Source organism: Sciurus carolinensis, chromosome 8, assembly GCF_902686445.1.
Source record: "Sciurus carolinensis chromosome 8, mSciCar1.2, whole genome shotgun sequence".
Lineage (NCBI taxonomy): Eukaryota > Metazoa > Chordata > Mammalia > Rodentia > Sciuridae > Sciurus > Sciurus carolinensis.
Genome location: NC_062220.1, coordinates 68,285,236 through 68,303,325, shown reverse-complemented (window position 1 = coordinate 68,303,325; position 18,090 = coordinate 68,285,236). Strand labels below are relative to the sequence as shown.

At 38.0% G+C, this 18,090-nt stretch overlaps 1 protein-coding gene across 1 annotated transcript in view; it reads right to left on the bottom strand.

Moving 5' to 3' along the window:
• Slc26a4 (solute carrier family 26 member 4) overlaps window positions 1–18,090 on the bottom strand; it is a 57,081-nt gene that overhangs the window by 21,340 nt on the left and 17,651 nt on the right. Inside the window, exons 4-10 of the mRNA XM_047561604.1 lie at window positions 17,073–17,183; window positions 15,096–15,280; window positions 14,211–14,375; window positions 7,261–7,413; window positions 7,081–7,163; window positions 1,937–2,084; window positions 944–1,057 (exon numbers count right to left, since the gene is read on the bottom strand). Coding sequence (XP_047417560.1) covers window positions 944–1,057; window positions 1,937–2,084; window positions 7,081–7,163; window positions 7,261–7,413; window positions 14,211–14,375; window positions 15,096–15,280; window positions 17,073–17,183 — 959 coding nt within the window. The remainder of the gene's footprint in view (window positions 1–943; window positions 1,058–1,936; window positions 2,085–7,080; window positions 7,164–7,260; window positions 7,414–14,210; window positions 14,376–15,095; window positions 15,281–17,072; window positions 17,184–18,090) is intronic.

Genomic DNA, 18,090 nt, shown 5'->3' with positions numbered 1-18,090 from the left:
CCATACCAAGTTCATATTTATTTTAAGTGTCTCTGACTTAATAAAATTCTATATGAAGATGCTGTGTGTGTTTTACCCTATTTAGTTTGGATCTGTTTTACTTTTAAGCCCGAATGTACTTTTTACTTTTAAATAATGTTTTTTTCTGTGGTAGGAGAATAAAACCCTTGTGGCATAATAGAAGCACAATTCCCTGCGTCTGCCCCTAGTCCAAGGTCACTGGTTTGGCATATTTGATTCTGTGCCTGACTTTGAGAGCCATTTCTGAGCTTTCTGACTCACTGGGACTGAGGGATTGCCCAAAGATTAATTGGTATGCTGGTTTTATGGTCATCTCATGAAGACAACAACTGACAGTCACATTTAAAATGGCAAGATTAAGTACACATTCAGAAATTCAAGAACAAAAATCAGACTCAGGAAGAAATGCCAAAATGTTACAACAAAAGATATTCTTGGCTAGCAAACTGCTGTTCTGTGGGAACAAAGGCCCCTGGAGGAAGTTCCTGATCCTGGTAAAGGAAATGCAAAGAGAACTTTTCACTGTCCTGCAAACAATAACACAAGCCATGAAGTGCTTTTACTGGGCCCTGGCTGTCCCCAGGTAAGAAACTGATAACAACCAGCATTCTTCATCACCATCCTTGGCAGTGACCAATGTCCCTAGAAAAGCACTGAAGTGCACTTCTCTGCCAGGTGAGCATTGACACAAAGGTTTATAGGAATTTCCATCTCAGAAAACTGTAAATGTTGCTTTTCAAGAAGTTTTAGATGAGGGGGTGAGTCAAAGAGATGAACCGGCCCAAGCTGGATCGGATGAGGAAGAACAAGTCCCTCTCTTCTCAAAGGTTAACTACCCTGCCTAGTTCTTGCATAAGCCTTTCTGAGCTGCCAATCCTTGGCTTGTTCTCTGTGATTGATGTTATCAGCTGTCATTCCATACCTGTGTCTTTCCCCCAGTGCTTTCTTGGACAGCTGTCCGGGACAAGGCAGTGGTGGCCACAAAACAAGAGAAGAATCCCGAGAAGATGTTGCTGATCCCAAAGGCAATGAATTCCTAAGGGAGAGAATGAATGACATGATGCTACAAACAGAATCTTTGCAAAACCCTCACCTTGTATTCAAAGGAATCAAATAAACCAACTCTGCCTGGTGGTCCAATTTAATTTGTACCATTAAAGGTATTTGAGGATCTTCTAAGACATCAGGGGTTTGGACTCCATAGAATTTAAAAGAAAACCCCCAGCTATTGGTTATTTTAAAGGTTGACAACTTCTAGCCCTTTTGCTAAGATGCTTTTGCACTGTCTGGTGAGTGGCACATCCACAACTCTCACATAAAGTTTTTCTGTGGTTGAATATTTGCTATAAAGCATAATATAACTAGCAGAGCTATTATTCTGCTCAATTACTAGTCATTTAACTGCTGTAATTGCTATGTTGTTTTCAGCAACATCCAACTACAAAACCTGCAGACTTATAAGCAGTGTAAAATCAGTTCACCTGGCAATGTATTATATGCTTACAAAATTGTCCTATATATATATTAACTGCACTGTGAGCTACCTCAACATAAAGTAGTCATGGCTATTAATTGTGATTTTTGCACTGTTTTATCATATTGTGCTGCCATTAAAAAGAAATGACCAGGAAGAATTCTTATTCTAATCTAAGATGTTAACTTTGGATGTTGTTTGTGTTGACTGAATTAGCTCTTTTAAAATAGGGCTACTTCGACCTATTTCTAAAAAGCAAAGTGATGCAGCATGCATATTTCAAAATAATTTCTAATTAGGAAGCGTAAGAGAGAAACCAACTCATTAAGGACTGCTAGAAAAACCCAAGCCTTACTTTAGCAGAAACCAAAGTCATTCCCACTTGTGTTTCTTTCTTGTTTTCTGCCCTATAAAAGCAGCTCAGCAAGAGGGCTAGCATACCTGGTTCCCATCGATGGTGTAGTCGTGCTTGGTGGCGTAGACTTTTCCTACAGAGACCGCAATAGCATAAGCCACCACAGCGATGGAAAACGATGCAGTCAGCATCTCAGAAAACAAGCTCACTGGGGGAAGTGCAGGAGGCAGAAACCTAGGGAGTTTTTAAAGAAAAATGCTGTGAAGATTTGACAACGGTTCCTTTTTCCCACCTCACCAAATGCTACATCCACTCAGGCACACGCTAGAATGAAAGGACATTATCCAAGAGAATGAAGAGCACACGAGAATAGCAGCATCCACGAAATCAGAAGTCAGTGCTATCTCACTGGCCGATTTCTTTGAAAGCTTCTCCTAAACTTCAGACATGAATAAACCTGCCTTGACTGATTCTTCATTGGCTATACATACAGCTCCATCTGTGCCACTTCACATATTAGGATTTCTCATTTCACAATTTCAACTTAAAGGTCTTTAAACTTAAAAGATATTCTAACCATGATGAGATTTACTCTGTATGAAGAGCTGTCATTTTGGTAAAAGAGACTAAGAATATATGATATTAAAAGAGTCCAGTAGAAAACTGGGTATGGTGGTGCCTGTCTGTAATCCTGGTGATTCGGGCAACTAAGGCAGGAGGATTGCAAGTACAAGGCCAGTCTGGGCAATTTAGTGACTAAAATAACCCAGTGATGTGTGGTCAAATGACTACTGTTTGACAAAACTGGAACTGCTCTATTAAACTATATAAAAAAACCTATAATTTTATGTTCATGAGATTGTCCCCAAATGTGAAAATTTTGGGGATGACCTTCATGTACCCATAGCTTGCTTGATAACTATCCTTATGGTGTAACCCCCGAAGCCCCCAACCATAAAAATATCTCCCCACCTACCTCATTTATGCTTGAATAAAGATAAAGTAGAAATTAGATTCTTAGAGAAAATCACAAATTTAGAGTTAGCAAGCATCCTAGATATTGCTGAATCTACCTCTCTCATTTTGTTGATAAGGGAACTGAGACCCAGAAAGGTCCAGATACGAGTATTAGATATTATGACTTTCTAGGTAACAAGATCTTTCTGGTTCTCTGCTCTCATTAGGTTTTCTCTGTCCAAGGGTACAGCGTTAACTTTTAGATGACTCTTTTCCCCATATCCCATCCTATCCTAGGTGTAGGCTCTAGCATGCACCCCATCTGTAGGCAGCCAGACAGGATGTTGGAAACCCTGGTCCAGCACTGAGTGATTCACCATCACATCATCAGCTAGTCTGGATACGACCTTGGACCTCACTTCTTAAAACTAGGCTTCTTCTTCCTGAGACCCAGTCAACCCAAATTCAGGTAACTGGGGAGCCTCAGGATAACTTTCCAGCCCTGCAAAGAATGTAGTTTTCATAGTAGCCTAATGCCCACTGTCTACACACTGCCTCCTTCTCCAAATATTACCTGATCCTTGATTACTTAGGGTGACAAAGCAAAAGGTGCAGACTTGAAATCGAAGGACCTCAATCACTCTGAGTAACTTTATGATTTGGGGCATGTTGTTTAAACCTGCCAAGTCTCAGTTTCCTCAGCCATCAAGTGGACTATTTGCTCTTCTCATAGAATTAACTGAGGTATCACATAGTAAGGAATTAGTGCCTATACACATACTAGGTGTAGTCTATGTGGAAAGAATCTAAATCTGCCACACTTTTGTACTATCTGCCACCTTTTGTACTATCTTGTTGGGCCTTAGTGGTATCAATTATTTGCCCCAAGTCAGCTGAGGCCCTGGCTTCTAATGACCTTTGCGTAAGCCTTTCCTCTAGTACTTGTCCTCCTTCAGTGGCCATAGCTCTTTCCAAATTGTATGCTCACTCAGTAGGACTGTTTGGCCCCAGCCAACCCTGTCTGACCTGATCACAAGACAACACTACCAAGAGACTGAAGGGGAGGGAGCATATGGACACCCACCAATTCGAAGATGAGGATGGGGAGGCTTGGGCCCTGAATGCCAAAGAACCCATAAAGGATAGTTAGGCAGGGTAAACACAGTGCTACCTGTATGTTTTTACTTCCAGTTGGACTTGAAAGTTTGACAAATGTGCCGCCACTCCAGCTAAAGGAAGAACATGGCCCTCAGAAAGCAGCCAGGGGAAGAACCTCCATGATTGTGTTGGCCCCCTCCCTACTCTGTGTCCTTCCCTGCACCACACTTTCATGTACCACCACAAAGCATATTACTTAAAGGCAAACAGGATTACAAGGAGCCCTGGCTCTGGTAAGAAGAGGACAAGTCACAGCTGAGAGATGAGGCAAGAGTTAATGTAGGGATTAAAATGTACAGGACAGAGCAAGAGCAGTCCATCGTGTTACAGGTTAAAAGACAAGCAATGACATGGACCTGTAATCCCAGTGACTCAGGAGGCAAGAGCATTGCAAGTTCAAGGCTAGCCTGAGGAACTCACTGAGACCCTGTCTCAAAATAAAATAAAAAGGGATGGGGATGTAGCTCTGATGGCACATTCTTGAATTCAGTCCCCAGTACCACAAAAACATCCCCACCCCCATACACACACAACCATGATGACAGAAGGGGCGAATGAAAAGCCTAGGATGTGATGAGTGAGAAACCGGACACATTAATAGCTGCAGGATCAGGATCAGCTGCATGAGGAGAAAGGCAGGCGATGCCTGGCTCTCGGAATCTGCTGGTTAAGAACAAGGTTTGACAGAGAATGAGGACTCCCTGTTAGTGTGAATCCTCAGACGCTAACTGGACATAGGTGTGTTTTGTTGTTGTTGTTTTGTTTTTTATTTGTAGAAAGACACAATACATTTATTTTATTTATTCTATGTGGTGCTGAGGATTGAACCCAGTGCCTCCCATGTGCTAGGCAAGCACTCCACCACTGAGCTACAACCCCAGCCCAGACAGGCATATTTTTACCAGGAAGGGAGTAGAAAAAAGGGCACAGAGGAGTCACAGCTTTTGTCTGCCTAGTGTGACATTGTTACTGGGAACCAAGCAATCCTAACATATGGCTCTGACCCTGAATAGGAGGTGAGAAGGTGGCACCTCCCCCACCCCTCCTCCGCCTTGCCCAGGACTCGCCTCAGCCACTTGAACATTCTCTTTCACTTGTTCTTTTCCAGTGTCTCAGGGCTACCCTTTCTTCCTCAGGTTGTTTAATATTAGAATTGTTTTCGTGCTACCAAGTGAGATCAGATAACAAAGGCCTTTCTTGTGGCTTGTGTATAATGACACGAGCTCAGGGATTTTACCCCTTCAACAAATACTTTCTGAAAGTCCTCTGTGAGATAGGTACCGTGCTAGGGAGACAGCTGAGCACCACAGATGGGCTTACTGCCCTCCTGGAAGAGCTTGTAGTCTTCACGGCCGGCAGGTTGTTTGCTGACCAAGCTGACCAGGTGGTCTGTCAGAGGATTCAGCTTGATTCAAACCAAGGCAAGAGGCTGGGGATCCATTCTCAGGAGAAGCCAGCCAAGAAAGCTTAGTAGAAGGCCAGAAGGACAACTAAGGGCAGCCAAACTGAGCTCCCCAATCAACAAATGGAACATGGCTGGGGGCGGGCAGGGCATACGCTGTGGACCACCGATAGTTTGTTACATATTAGGAGGCCTGACAAAAGGGATCTATGAAATATAGTTTGTGTAATTGTTTATAACTACCCCCAAAATCTAATTGTCAGGGTAAAAACTCCATAACTCAAGTAGCCACATTGCATTATTTTAATCATTAAATTCCTCCCAGCTTTAGAATTCACTACCAAAATGCAGATCTTCTAATACAGAGTTTCCCACATTTACCTGATCAGAAGAATCACTTGAGGCAGTTTTGAAAAATAGTGATTCCCAGGCCCCTCTTCTGAAACTCCTGATTCATTAGTTTTGGGGTGGGAGCCAGGAATTTGTGTTAAAACAGGTCTCACATGATTCTTACACATGTAAGTTTGAGAAATGCTGTAATGGGTAATAAGTGATATCCCATGTAGCTAGTTGCTTGTTTTGCAGTAGTAGGGATTGAACCCAGGGGTGCTCTACCATTGAGCTACATCCCAGCCCTTTTTTATTATTATTTTTTTTTTATTTTGAAATAGGGTCTTGCTAAGTTGCCAAGGCTGACCTTGAACTTGGCATCCTCCTGCCCCAGCCTACTGTGTCTCTGGGATTATAGATCTATGCCACCATGCCCAGCCATTTTTCTAAGATTTTCGAGCTGATTTTAGAAGAAATTGTGAGATTAATCAAATGGGAAGGTAGCAGTTTCCCGTGGAACAAGCCGTAGGAATTAGCTTGCCTGAGTAGTTTCTAACAGAAGCATGGAAAAACGAAGACTAGCACAAGGCGTCTCAGCTAGAATCAAGAGAAGAGAAACCAGTACTTACAGATCAGCCGCAAGTCTAGTCATAAATGCTATAAGTTAATGTTACAAATGTAATAAACATCTGGGATTCTTTTTTAATACCATATAACAAATTTATAGTGTAAAACATTTTGTCCACTCCATGCATTTTATGAGAGCTCTCACTGGCATTTCATGAGCTTGAGTTAAGGCTTCAGTTGTTGTAATTAGCCTTGACATATAGGCAACTTCCCCAGAGCCACACAACCAGACAGTGACAGAGATGGACTAAGGACCTTGGTCTTCCACTCTTCTAATTAACCAAACTACCAAGCTTACATAAAACTCCCCTTAAAGATAATGCAACTTATGTATGCATACAAACAATATAATTATTATCTAAGACAGATTAAATAGTGGAGAATTTAAGCCAGATGTCCCTTGATTTCTCAAGCAGATTGTTCACAGTGCAATAAATGCTACTGATCATAATTGTATTTCTATTGTGTTGTGGAGCTTAAATCAGGAGTCTAGTGTTAAATACGCATATCCTGCTACTTTTTAAGAAAATGAAGAAAAAATTACATGTAAAGGAACTGCTTTTAAACAAATGGCTTGAACATTATCCACACGTGTAGTTTGTTTGATGCTTTGCACAAATAGGTGCTTTTTTTAAGATCATACACAAATAGGACTACTGAAGGAGCACCAGTGAAATGAAACTTGTAATAAAAGACTTTAAATAGAAAGTACTGGCTTTATATGCTAGCATTGTCTAAGAGGAACGCCATACTCACCCCCTTGGGATGGACTTAACAATGCCCGCATTGTAATTTTTTTCTAAGTTGGCTCCATATGAAATGGCAGTGGCAATTATGGTCTGAAATAAAATAAAAGAAGAAGTGAAACAAAAAGTCCACAATCTCTCACTTTCAACATAATTAATGCCAAATTTTCTAACTATATACTCTACTTACCACAATTACTTCTATAGGAATAGGAACTGGGATTTTGTGTTTAAATCGATCATTTAATTCCTTAACTGCCATACAGATGACAATGGTGAGTAATCCAGCAATGAAATCTGCAAGATTGGTCTCACCAATATTTTGAAAAATCTCAACCAGTGTCTGTAAAGAGAAAATAATTTTATATACTTCCTGCTGCACAGACACACATGTACATAAAATCAATTCTCTTCATGGATTTTGCCACATGAAAAATCAAATCATTAAACAATATATGAAGGTTTTCTGTGAAATCATAATAATGTGTTGGTTAATACAGGGATATTAAGTACATGCTGTCTCTACAAAGTGTAGATGTAAACATGTGTATATGTATATATACACATGCACATATACATACATGTGTATACACACACATAGTTACTAATGACAGTTTACTTCAAGAAGTAAAACTATGAGTAGTTTCTACATGTTTATTTTTTATAATAAAAAGGGAAGAGCTTTCAAAGAAAATACTGGGTGGGAGGGAGGCAAGAATGGAGGAAGGAGGAACTTTATAGAGGGAAAAGAGGGGTGGGAGGAGTGGGGGGAAGGAAAAATAACAGAATGAATCAAACATCATTACCCTATGTAAATGTATGATTACACAAATGGTACGCCTCTACTTCACATACAATCAGAGAAACAAGTTGTACCCCATTTGTTTACAATAAAAAAAATCTTAAAAAAAAGAAAATACCATTATACTCTTGTTCTTGCTGAAAAGCTTCAAAAGTTTACATATTGAACTGGTTTTTATAGGTGCTATTAAGTAGCCTAATCTTCACCAGATAGGGAGTTTTTGAGACTAAAAGCTAACAAACAAAAAAGTCCCAATTTTTTTTGTAGGAGGGTCTCAGTAAGTCAGCAGCTTAAACAATGCTTTTCCCTAAACCCAAATGATACCGGTAATAACAATAAATAAATAGTCCTAAAATACTTCCATATGTAGATACAAGTGCACTGATTCATTCTTTCTTTCTCTTTCTCTTCTGTTTTCTAGTACTGGGGATCAAATCCCCATAGGTGCTCTACCACTAAGCTACATTCTCTGACTTTTTTATTTTTTATTTTGAGACAGGATCTCACTAAATTGCCAAGTCTGGCCTTGAACTTGCAATCTTTCTGCCTCAGCCTCCCAAGCTGCTAGGATTACAGGCGTGTACCACCACATCTGACTGATTCATTCTTTATGGCAAATGGCTATTAAATTGATATGTAGGCCAAATATACATATTTAGGAATTAATTTGGTACATAGTTCAAACTTGAACTAAGATAATGACTCAAGATAATTCTTTCCAGAGAAGCCAGCTCAAAAAAACAAGTTTTGTTTTGTAAATATGCAGTTTCTGGAATTGAGAGTATTCTTCAAGGAAATTAGCAAGGGAGACTCCAGAAAAGGACACTAACATCTTTGTTATATTTGTCCTGAGAAAGTCATGACTTAAGAAGACATCCCTTAAATCTTTGAGATTTGTAATCTATCAGTGAAGGTTACTTTTCTTTGAATGACCTTGTTTATTTTTGTAGGTAAGTAAAATCCTTAAAATAATTATAATGATAATCTGGTAACCATTATATAAAGAACACAATGTCATCTAAGAATCATTTTGCCAGCAACCTCAACTCTGGAACACATTCAAGAGTGAGGGAATGAGGGAGTATTTTGCAAACAGAATACATTCCACCAAGTGCTTGGACTGGAGCATAGGCATTGAGCTTGTAGGAAGCCTTTTGGACTTTCACTCAAAGGGGATTTTTGTTCTTATTTTAAACCCTGTACTCCTAGCAAGTACTGGGTTGTCTGCTTTCCAGAATCACTGAAAATTGCTGAAGGCAGATAAGCTGACAGCAACAAGATGAAGCCAGCAACAGCAGGGTGGAAGAGAAAGCCTACCACAACCGTGAGCAGACGCAACAAGAGCTTTGGGCATCACACACAGGAGCCAGCAGTCCTACTACTTACCATAGAACAGAGGCTTGAAGGTTGTCATTGCTGTTTGACCTTTAGAAAATCAATTTTCTAATGAGGACCTTCCTTAATTCATGAGCTAGGTATAATATTTTGATTAACTGTCTATACGATAAAGGTTTACTTTCCAACTCAAGATGGGAATATTCAAACTTAAAAAACAAAACATTTGAACTAATTATCCTAACCACAGAAACATTTTCACCTTGCAAAAATCAGTATAGGAGGGCTGGGGATGGAGCTCAGTGGTACAGTCCTTGCCTAGCATGTACAAGACCTTGGGTTCTATTCCCAGCACCACCACAAAAAAAAAAAAAAAAAAAAAAAAAAAAAAAAACCCACTACAGGATATTCCCATTTAATCTAAGAGTCACTTAGACCTTTGAATAAAAAGCATTTCTTGCAGGGCACAGTGGTACACGCCTGTAATCCCAGCAACTCAGGAAGCTGAGGCAGGAGGATCACAAGTTCCAGCCCAGTCCAGGTAACTTAGCAAGACCCTGTCTCAAAAAAAAAAAAAAAAAAAAAAAAAGGTAAAAAGGATGGGGATGTAGCCCAGTGGTACAGTGCCCCCTGAGTTCAACTCCTAGAACCACCACCAAAAACAAAATACCTCTACTCTATTAAAATGTAATATGAGCTGCAAAAAACAAAATTAGTTCATATTACACAATTGTATCAAACAAAGCATATATGTATTAGGTTTCCTACATACTGAGCAATCATTCAAGATTTCTTATGAAAAGTTCTACAGTAGGAAGTTGTATCTATATAGAAATAAAATTCAATCATACAAACTGAAACAGTCGTAGGAAGACAATGAATCTGACATAACTTTCCTGTGTACGTATATGAACACACCACAATGAATCTCAACACTGTATACATCCACTGGGATCCTAATTAGAATATGATATAGTCTATACTTATATAAATATATCAAAATAGATTCTACTGTCATGTATATCTAAAAAGAACAAATAAAAATGAAACAAATTGTAGTGAAAGATAGAGAAAATACACTCCAATGATACACTGAACAATAATACTAATTTAGTTTTCTATAAAGTACCAAAACATGAATAAACACATGATCCTGTATTTTAGTCTAGAATTCTAACATAGTTCAAATCATGTTATTGACTATTCAGTAACATACAATATTTAACTATATTTCTTATCACATTTGGAGAATTTTAGAACCATTCATTTAGATAACTATTCTTGCCTAGCCTTACCTGGGTATAAAAAGCCATGAGGAAAAAAAATTACATCTGATATTGTATATGATGAAATTTACTGGTTAACTTTGCAACTGAATTTATTTTAATTTATCTAATATCTCCATGAATATAACAAACCTTCATAATCACCTCTTGCCTTCAGGTACTTCCTGCAATCAGGTATTTTGTGTATATGTATATTCCCCCTTGAAGTGTTACTTTCTCTTTTACTAATGGTGTTAATTTAACATACTGAAGTGACAACTCTGAACATGCTAAGCTGTGGCTTTCAAAACTCTCAGCTTTGGGCAGAACTTCAGTGTGGTCTTCTTCCTCACCTTGAAGCAAGTAGCATTAATTCAGTAAGCAAACAGAGACAAACCATTCAAAGTGAATGGAAGAAGACAATCACTCTTAAGAGGACTGTGGCATTTACTTTAGCTACCTGGTAGCATTAGTGTTACCGATTCTAAATTGCTGCCAACACTCTGTCATGCTCCCTTCTGCATTCTATACTCAGCATCTCTGGCATTTGTGAATTAAAGGTTTTTCTTTCATTCCTAATAGTTGCTCCTTCAAATCTTGATTCATTACTTCTAGTTGTCAATACCTCTTTGAAGGACAGGGTAGGACAAACCAAAATGCACCCTTACAACAAAACTATTTGAAGTAGTACATGATGTTGTAATAAGTTAGTCATATTCCAGGCAAAGTATTTTACAACAATCTCATAATCTTTCCTAGAGGAATTCACTATTGATGCATTTATTGAAGGATTGTTTTATAAATGCTTGCAATAGTAATGTCATAAGCAAGACTCTCCATTCAAGGACCAAGTGGCTCTTTCAACCTTCATGCAATAATTTCCAGATCTGTTCATTCTTTCTTTTCAGAATAGAATGCTTGTTGGGCATGGTGATAATGCCTGTAATCTCAGTTACTTGGGAGGCTGAGGCAGGAAGATCTCAAGTTCAAACCTGCTTGGGCAATTTAGGGAGCCTTTGTCTCAAAAATACAATTTTAAAAAAGAGATTGGGATGTAGCTCAGTGGTGGAACACTTCCATAACATGCACAAGGCCCTGGTTCAATCCCTAGTATCGCATACTTTTCAGAATAGAAAGTTTATATTTACTGCCAAATAGGGATAATTGAAATCCTGCATCAAACTTGACTGGCCTATGAGGAATTTCCTGCAAAATTCTACAACAATAGGCTTATCAGTTTTAAGAAATGTCCCACTCCAGTGCAATATAGTGGGGAGGTTGGGGATGAACAGTGGGTAAATGGGAACTCTATACTTTCTGCTCAATCTTTCTGTGAGCCTAAAGCTTCTCCAAAAAGTAAAGTCCATTAAAAAAATCGTATGGCACATGCTAAACTGAAACTTCAGGAATAATATTCAATAGAAAATAAGTCACACAATGATCATGTTTGGTTTTAAAATTATGTTTGACTTTGGTCTTATATGTCCTGGTTGCTTTAGTCCCTGTGAAACTGGGATCATTAGCAGCAAGTTTCTTCTTAAACATAGTACTAGAAGACCAGAGGAATCATTTCTCCTATTCTCCAGATATCCAACAATGGCCAGGGTCCCAGGTCAAGGGTTGGCCTAGGCCTTCTGTGATCTGGATAGATGTAGGCCTACCACTGTTCTCAGAAGGAAGTGAGCAAGCTTAGTAAGAGATGTCTTGGGTTCAAGAGTCAGGGGGTTTGTAATGGGAGTGAACAGTAACTGGCACATTTGGTAGCTACTCAATAAGTACTTATTGTATAGGTCAACTGAATGGATGAAAATGAAAGAACAAATGAACAGTTGATGGAGAAAGTGTGAAAGCAAGCCAAAGATGTGTCAGGGGCTGCAAAAGTGACAGAGCCTGTCCAAATAAGAAGTCTGAAGGTCTCAAAAAGAACTGAGGACTTGGAAAGAGGAAAAAGCAAAAATAATCAAAAAAATTCTGAATCAGAAAGGAGGCTGTGCTAATGTATTTACATAGATTGGTCTCTGGGAGGTAAACAGTAAGCTCCGTGAGGTCTATTCTTCCATGATAATTAAAATAATAAAAATAATAAATCAAGTTCTTACTATGTGCTAGATCTTATTTTTTAATGCTTCACACAAATTTTCTTTTAAAACCCTTACAATTCTAAGAGATAGATACTACTATCACTCCATTTTAAGGACATGAAAGTTTAGGGAAGTTAATGTAGTTTTATTTGTTTGTTTATTTTGCAATACTGGGGATTGGACCCAGGGTGAGCTAGCAATGAGATACACCCCTACCCTCTTAATATTTTTATTTTGAGACAAAGTCTCATTAAATTGACAAGAATAGCCTTGAACTTGGGATCCTCCTGCCTCAGCCTTCTTAACAGCTGGGATTATAGGCATGAGCCACCACACCTAGCTAGGAAAGTTAAAAGTAATATGCCCAGTCTCATAGGTAGATGGTAGAAAAAAGACTTCAACTCAGGTCTGTTGAAGTTCAAAGTCCATTATCTTCATCACTATGTTGTTCTTCTCCTCTATGTATTTCCATAGCACAGCATAGTGGCAGGCTTGGAGGGAGCACTTGGGAATACTGTTGAATGGGTGGAATAATGTGGGATTATGGCACTGTTATGAAATTGAGCAAATTTCTGACAATCTCACTAACTCTTTGATATGTATACATAACCTTACATTGTTTTAGATGCTAATAGGTGGGTGATGAAAGGATTCAAACACCATTGGCACATTATTTTTGCATGGTATCATTCCTCTTAAGCTTAAGTGACATCATGTTACTATTATCACCATTTTTCAAGCATTAGTAACAGGCTTTATATAGAACATATATTTAGATCCAAGAATTTCTTCAAATCTAATTAGTGTGATCTATATCCTTCTTTTGCATCTCTTTTGCATGTTGAGTCATCTTGAATCTAATGTTTCTTTTCATTTATAATTGCTGAGACATTTGCACTATGCATTTTATGGACTCTCATAATTAGAAAGGGCTAGAGAAATACATTTCCAATCATTTCATTTTTTAAATAAGACAGAAAAGAAGCTTTGAAATAATAATTTCAAAATAACCATGTTTTAGTATTTGCTATGTGCTAGCCCCTGGACCAAGTGCTCCTCATCTATTCTTTTGTATGTGTGCCTGTGTGGTACTGGGTTTGAATCCAGGGACTCCCATATGCTAAGGCAAGCACTCTACCACTGAGCTATAACTCCCAGCCTTTTCTTCTATTCCTATTTAACAATCCAAGCAGGTAGATACCATTAACAACCAATTCTACAGGGAAGGAAACTGAGGCATAGTGAGTTGCTCATATGACTAGTAAGTAGCAGAGTCAGAATTTGAATCCAGGTCCATCCAATTCTAAACCTGAACTTTCAGTCATTACCTTACACAATGTATCCAAGGTCATTTGGCTTGTCATAGCAAAGCAGAGACTAGAGTTCAAGTCTGTTGCACCTCAGAACTATCTTCTTCAGCATATAACTTTTTTTATTAATGTTCTAAGTGCAGTTACATTTCTGAAACCATTCTGACCAGTCTAGAACAATGATTTGCAAAATCTGCCTTCTTAGATGTTTTTTCTGATTCTATTTCTTCTTTCAGAGAAAAACGTTTTCGGAGGTTACAAAAGTATATATGGGAAACAGGTTATCCAGGTTCAAGTTAAACAGAGAAAAACACTAACCCATACCCAGAGTAAGAAGCAGCACTTACATAGATAATGGAGAGAACTCCATTATAGTTTTTGGTTGAAACGTTGAGGACAATCTTTAGCTGCGAGACCAATACTTGGAAGGCAGCAGCTGTTGTAAATCCGCCAACCAAAGGATCTGCCAAATACCTCACTATGAACCCAATCTGCAAACCTCCGAATACCAGCTAGGATAAGAAGAAAGGAGAAAGTTAAATGTTTGCCTGAGAAGCTGGTATGGTGGCATACACCTATAATCCCAGCAACTTGGGAGACTGAGGCAGGAGGATCATTAAGCTCATGGCCAGCCTCACCAACTTAGCAACTTAGCAAGATCCTATGAAACTTAGCGAGACCCTGTTTCAAAATTTAAGAAAAAAAAAAAAAAAAAAAGGCTGAGGATGTGGCTCAGTGGTTAAGCACCCCTGGGTTCAAACCCTGGTATCAAAGAAAAGAAAATGTTTGTCTGAGAAAAGAACCAGCTTTCTGGAAATATCAACAAATTAAGCTTAAAACCAATTAAAACCACTTGAAATATAAACCTCAAAGTATTTCTGTATATGTACTAAGTAAAGCAAACATCATGTAGCTTTTTTCTGACTTCCAGGTCCCTGTGGCTCTGCTCACCAGTATATATACCTTCTTACTTTCATTCTCAACTGAGTCAAGCATGTTCATCTGCTTTTTTTTCCTTCTATCTCTCCTTTTGATAGTAAGTGAAACTTAATAAATGACATCTTTCAAACTATCTTAACATCTGGCTAAGACAATGTATTTAGAAAATAGCTTTTGGGTCTAAGAAATTACTTTGTTTTTCTTTTAGATGAATCTTTAAGTTTACATATTTTAAAGTTATTTATTTCAAATGAGAATCACACCAATCTATATTTTATATGTATGTCAATTACCTGTATGATTCCAACCAAAAGAGTAAGGGTGCTTGCAATCATTACTCTTGCAGTATCTCTGGCTGCTGTATCTAGCATGGTAGTATTCAAGGTACTTCCATTACTGCTGGTCATGAGAAAGTGTTCGTCGGGGGCCATACTTAGAACAACAGATCCCACCATTAAACTGACCACAGGGAAAGGTCCTGGGGAAAAAGTCTCTTGTCAATTAATCAATTATTAATCACAAATATTTAGACTCAACATATCTGTGTAGGATTATAAAGATATAAGAAATAATTAGCTCTATCTAGGAAAATACTGTTTGTTCACAAAAGAAGTTGAGAAGCAGGCATTCATGACCCAGAGATTGGTGCCAGAGACATGTCAGTAAGTGATCATTGTATCCATTCAGGATACTTTGTGAATACATAAGAAAGGTGCCTCGCCTATTCTGTGTGTGATCCTCATGTGTATGGGGAGTGAAGGAGGGGGTTATCAGTAAATGTTTCCAGGCATTGGCAGCATATTAATTGAATCCTTACTTGTTCCACCTCATTATCATTTCATAAAATAAGATTCATTTCCTCACGTGTCCAGAATCCTGATCTCTGGATCAAGGGCCTTGATTAATACCACAGGGTCCAAATTAGCAAAAGAAGTATATAGTTTCTCTTTTTGTCTTTGGAAGATAAATTATTTTTTCATGTCAAATGCCAGTCTTTAAGATCCTATGTTTTAAAAAGCTCTGTTTTCTTCCATATGTGGAAGCTAGAGAGAAAAAATTAAAAGAAAGATGGAGGGGGGAATCTCATTAAAATCAAAGGGAGATCAGTAGAACAGTGGAAAGGGGCTAGTGGGAGAAGAAGAGGAGAAACAGGGTAAATACTGGGGAATGGTATTGGTCAAATTATACTGTTACATTATGTATAAATATGTAACAAAAATCCCACCATTATGTATAACTACAATGCACCAATAAAAAATATAGGAAAAAAAACCTGATTTCTTCTAGGAACTGTTCCAGGTACTACTGATATTTGTACCCAAATGATCCTATTATTTGACCAATACAGGGCTTTGTGGGAGAACTCAGGATTCAACCTAGTAATCTAGAATGTCTAAATGTAGAGAACACTGAGGAGAAAATCAATTCCTAAGTTTCTTGCCTAGTCAAGCATTTGATACTGATGGATCTCCAAGGTAAGAAAGTTCTTTCATTTAATAACCTTTTTCTGATGTCCTCCAGGACAAGGCAATGAACTAGATTCTGGGAGAGCTACAACTAAGCACAGGGACATGGGTTGAGGGGTAGAGTAGGTGGTTGTATTTGTTTCAAGAGGATCATCCAGGTAGACATGTCTAGCCAACAGATGGATACAGGAACAAAATTATCTCTAGTGTAAATGTCAGCTTTGCACAAAATACCATTAAAACATTCATTTACTAGAACATTCTAACAAAAGAGAACTTAAATTTTAGAAATGGCAGGAAAACCTCTTATAAGTCTTTGCCAAGAAAAAATCAAGCTTGGGTTTCTACATTTTTTGGCAAGATTTTGCTAGTCTTCCAATTTTAGTAATTTAAAAATCAGTATGCTCTTTAATTTAATGAATATGTATTTGGTGAGCATAATTTAATAAATGCTAGGTTAATCTAGTAAAACACTGGTTCAAAGATCTTGTGAAGATTTGGTTCTCTATCATTTCATATTTTGGAGTACAATTTCTAAAGATAGAGTCAAATTTATTATATTTTAAAAATCAAAACATGCTAAGATCTAAAGGGAGGTTTTTTTCAGTCTTTCAATTTTATCCTCTTAATTTTAAAATGGTATATATACAGTTAACTAATTTTGTTGAATAAGAAGAGTAGGCAAAGCACCAAAGGCTGATTTCCTTGGAAAGTATTAACAAAGATACAGAGGCCTGATGCACATAATATAGTGAAACACTTTGAACATGAATGAAGACAATTATGAAATATGCTCATATTTACCAACTGAGATGTGTCTTGATGTTCCAAAGATGAAGTATGTCAGGATAGGAAAAAAAGCAGAGTAGAGGCCATATCCAACAGGAACTGCAGCTAGCAGAGCATATGCCATCCCTGAAATTACATTTAAAATGATTAAATTCACAAACAAAAGTTACAGTATATTTATACTACACAAAGAAAAGCCTTTTCATTGATATTCTCACATTTATAGGTTCAACACATCAGACTGTCCTGAGTGGTTTCTTTATCTTGCATGTAGACTGTGGCTAGGCTACCACGCAGAATATGATTTAAATTATTTGGGATAATGATTTCATCTATGTGCCTCACCTGCTCAAATGAACAGACTCGATTAGTAATTCCACCATTGATTGATCATCTCAATAGAGAAACAAGTTAGATATTGATTAGAAACTTAGTAAGTTCAGTCTGAAGGATCAGACCAGTTTTGCACAGGAACAATTTTGTCTGAGTTCATTATCCCTCCATGTTCAGTCATTATTGCATTTACTCTTTTCCTCTCTTTTTGGTGAGCAGAAGTTAGATATGAAGCAAGAAAAAAAAATGACAATTGTACTTAATAGCAGGCAAGACAACTCTATCCTGGTAAGGGAAACCAACTTCACCAGTAGGCTATGCTAGCAACCTGTGGGCCCATGAATGTTAAGCTATAAAGAAATCAACATTAGCATACATGGGGGTTGGAAGAGGATAATGACAAATACTTTTTCTTGGTTAACTACATAAGCAGTCAGTGTATGTTAATCCATAGTACCTCCCCTCCCCATACTTCAGTCTCAACAAGAGAAAATCAAGTCCTTGGACCCTGAGTCATTAGTAAAGGACTATAACAATTTTTTAAAAGCAATAGCAACCCAACCCAAATGACCTGGCCCACAGGCACTCAAAGCTATTTACTGAATGAATATCTATCTTGAAGTAGGGAAGTGGCTAGTTAAATAATACTTCATCTATGGTAATTCTATGTTGTTGATGTTTTTTGGTAGGGGGAATTCAT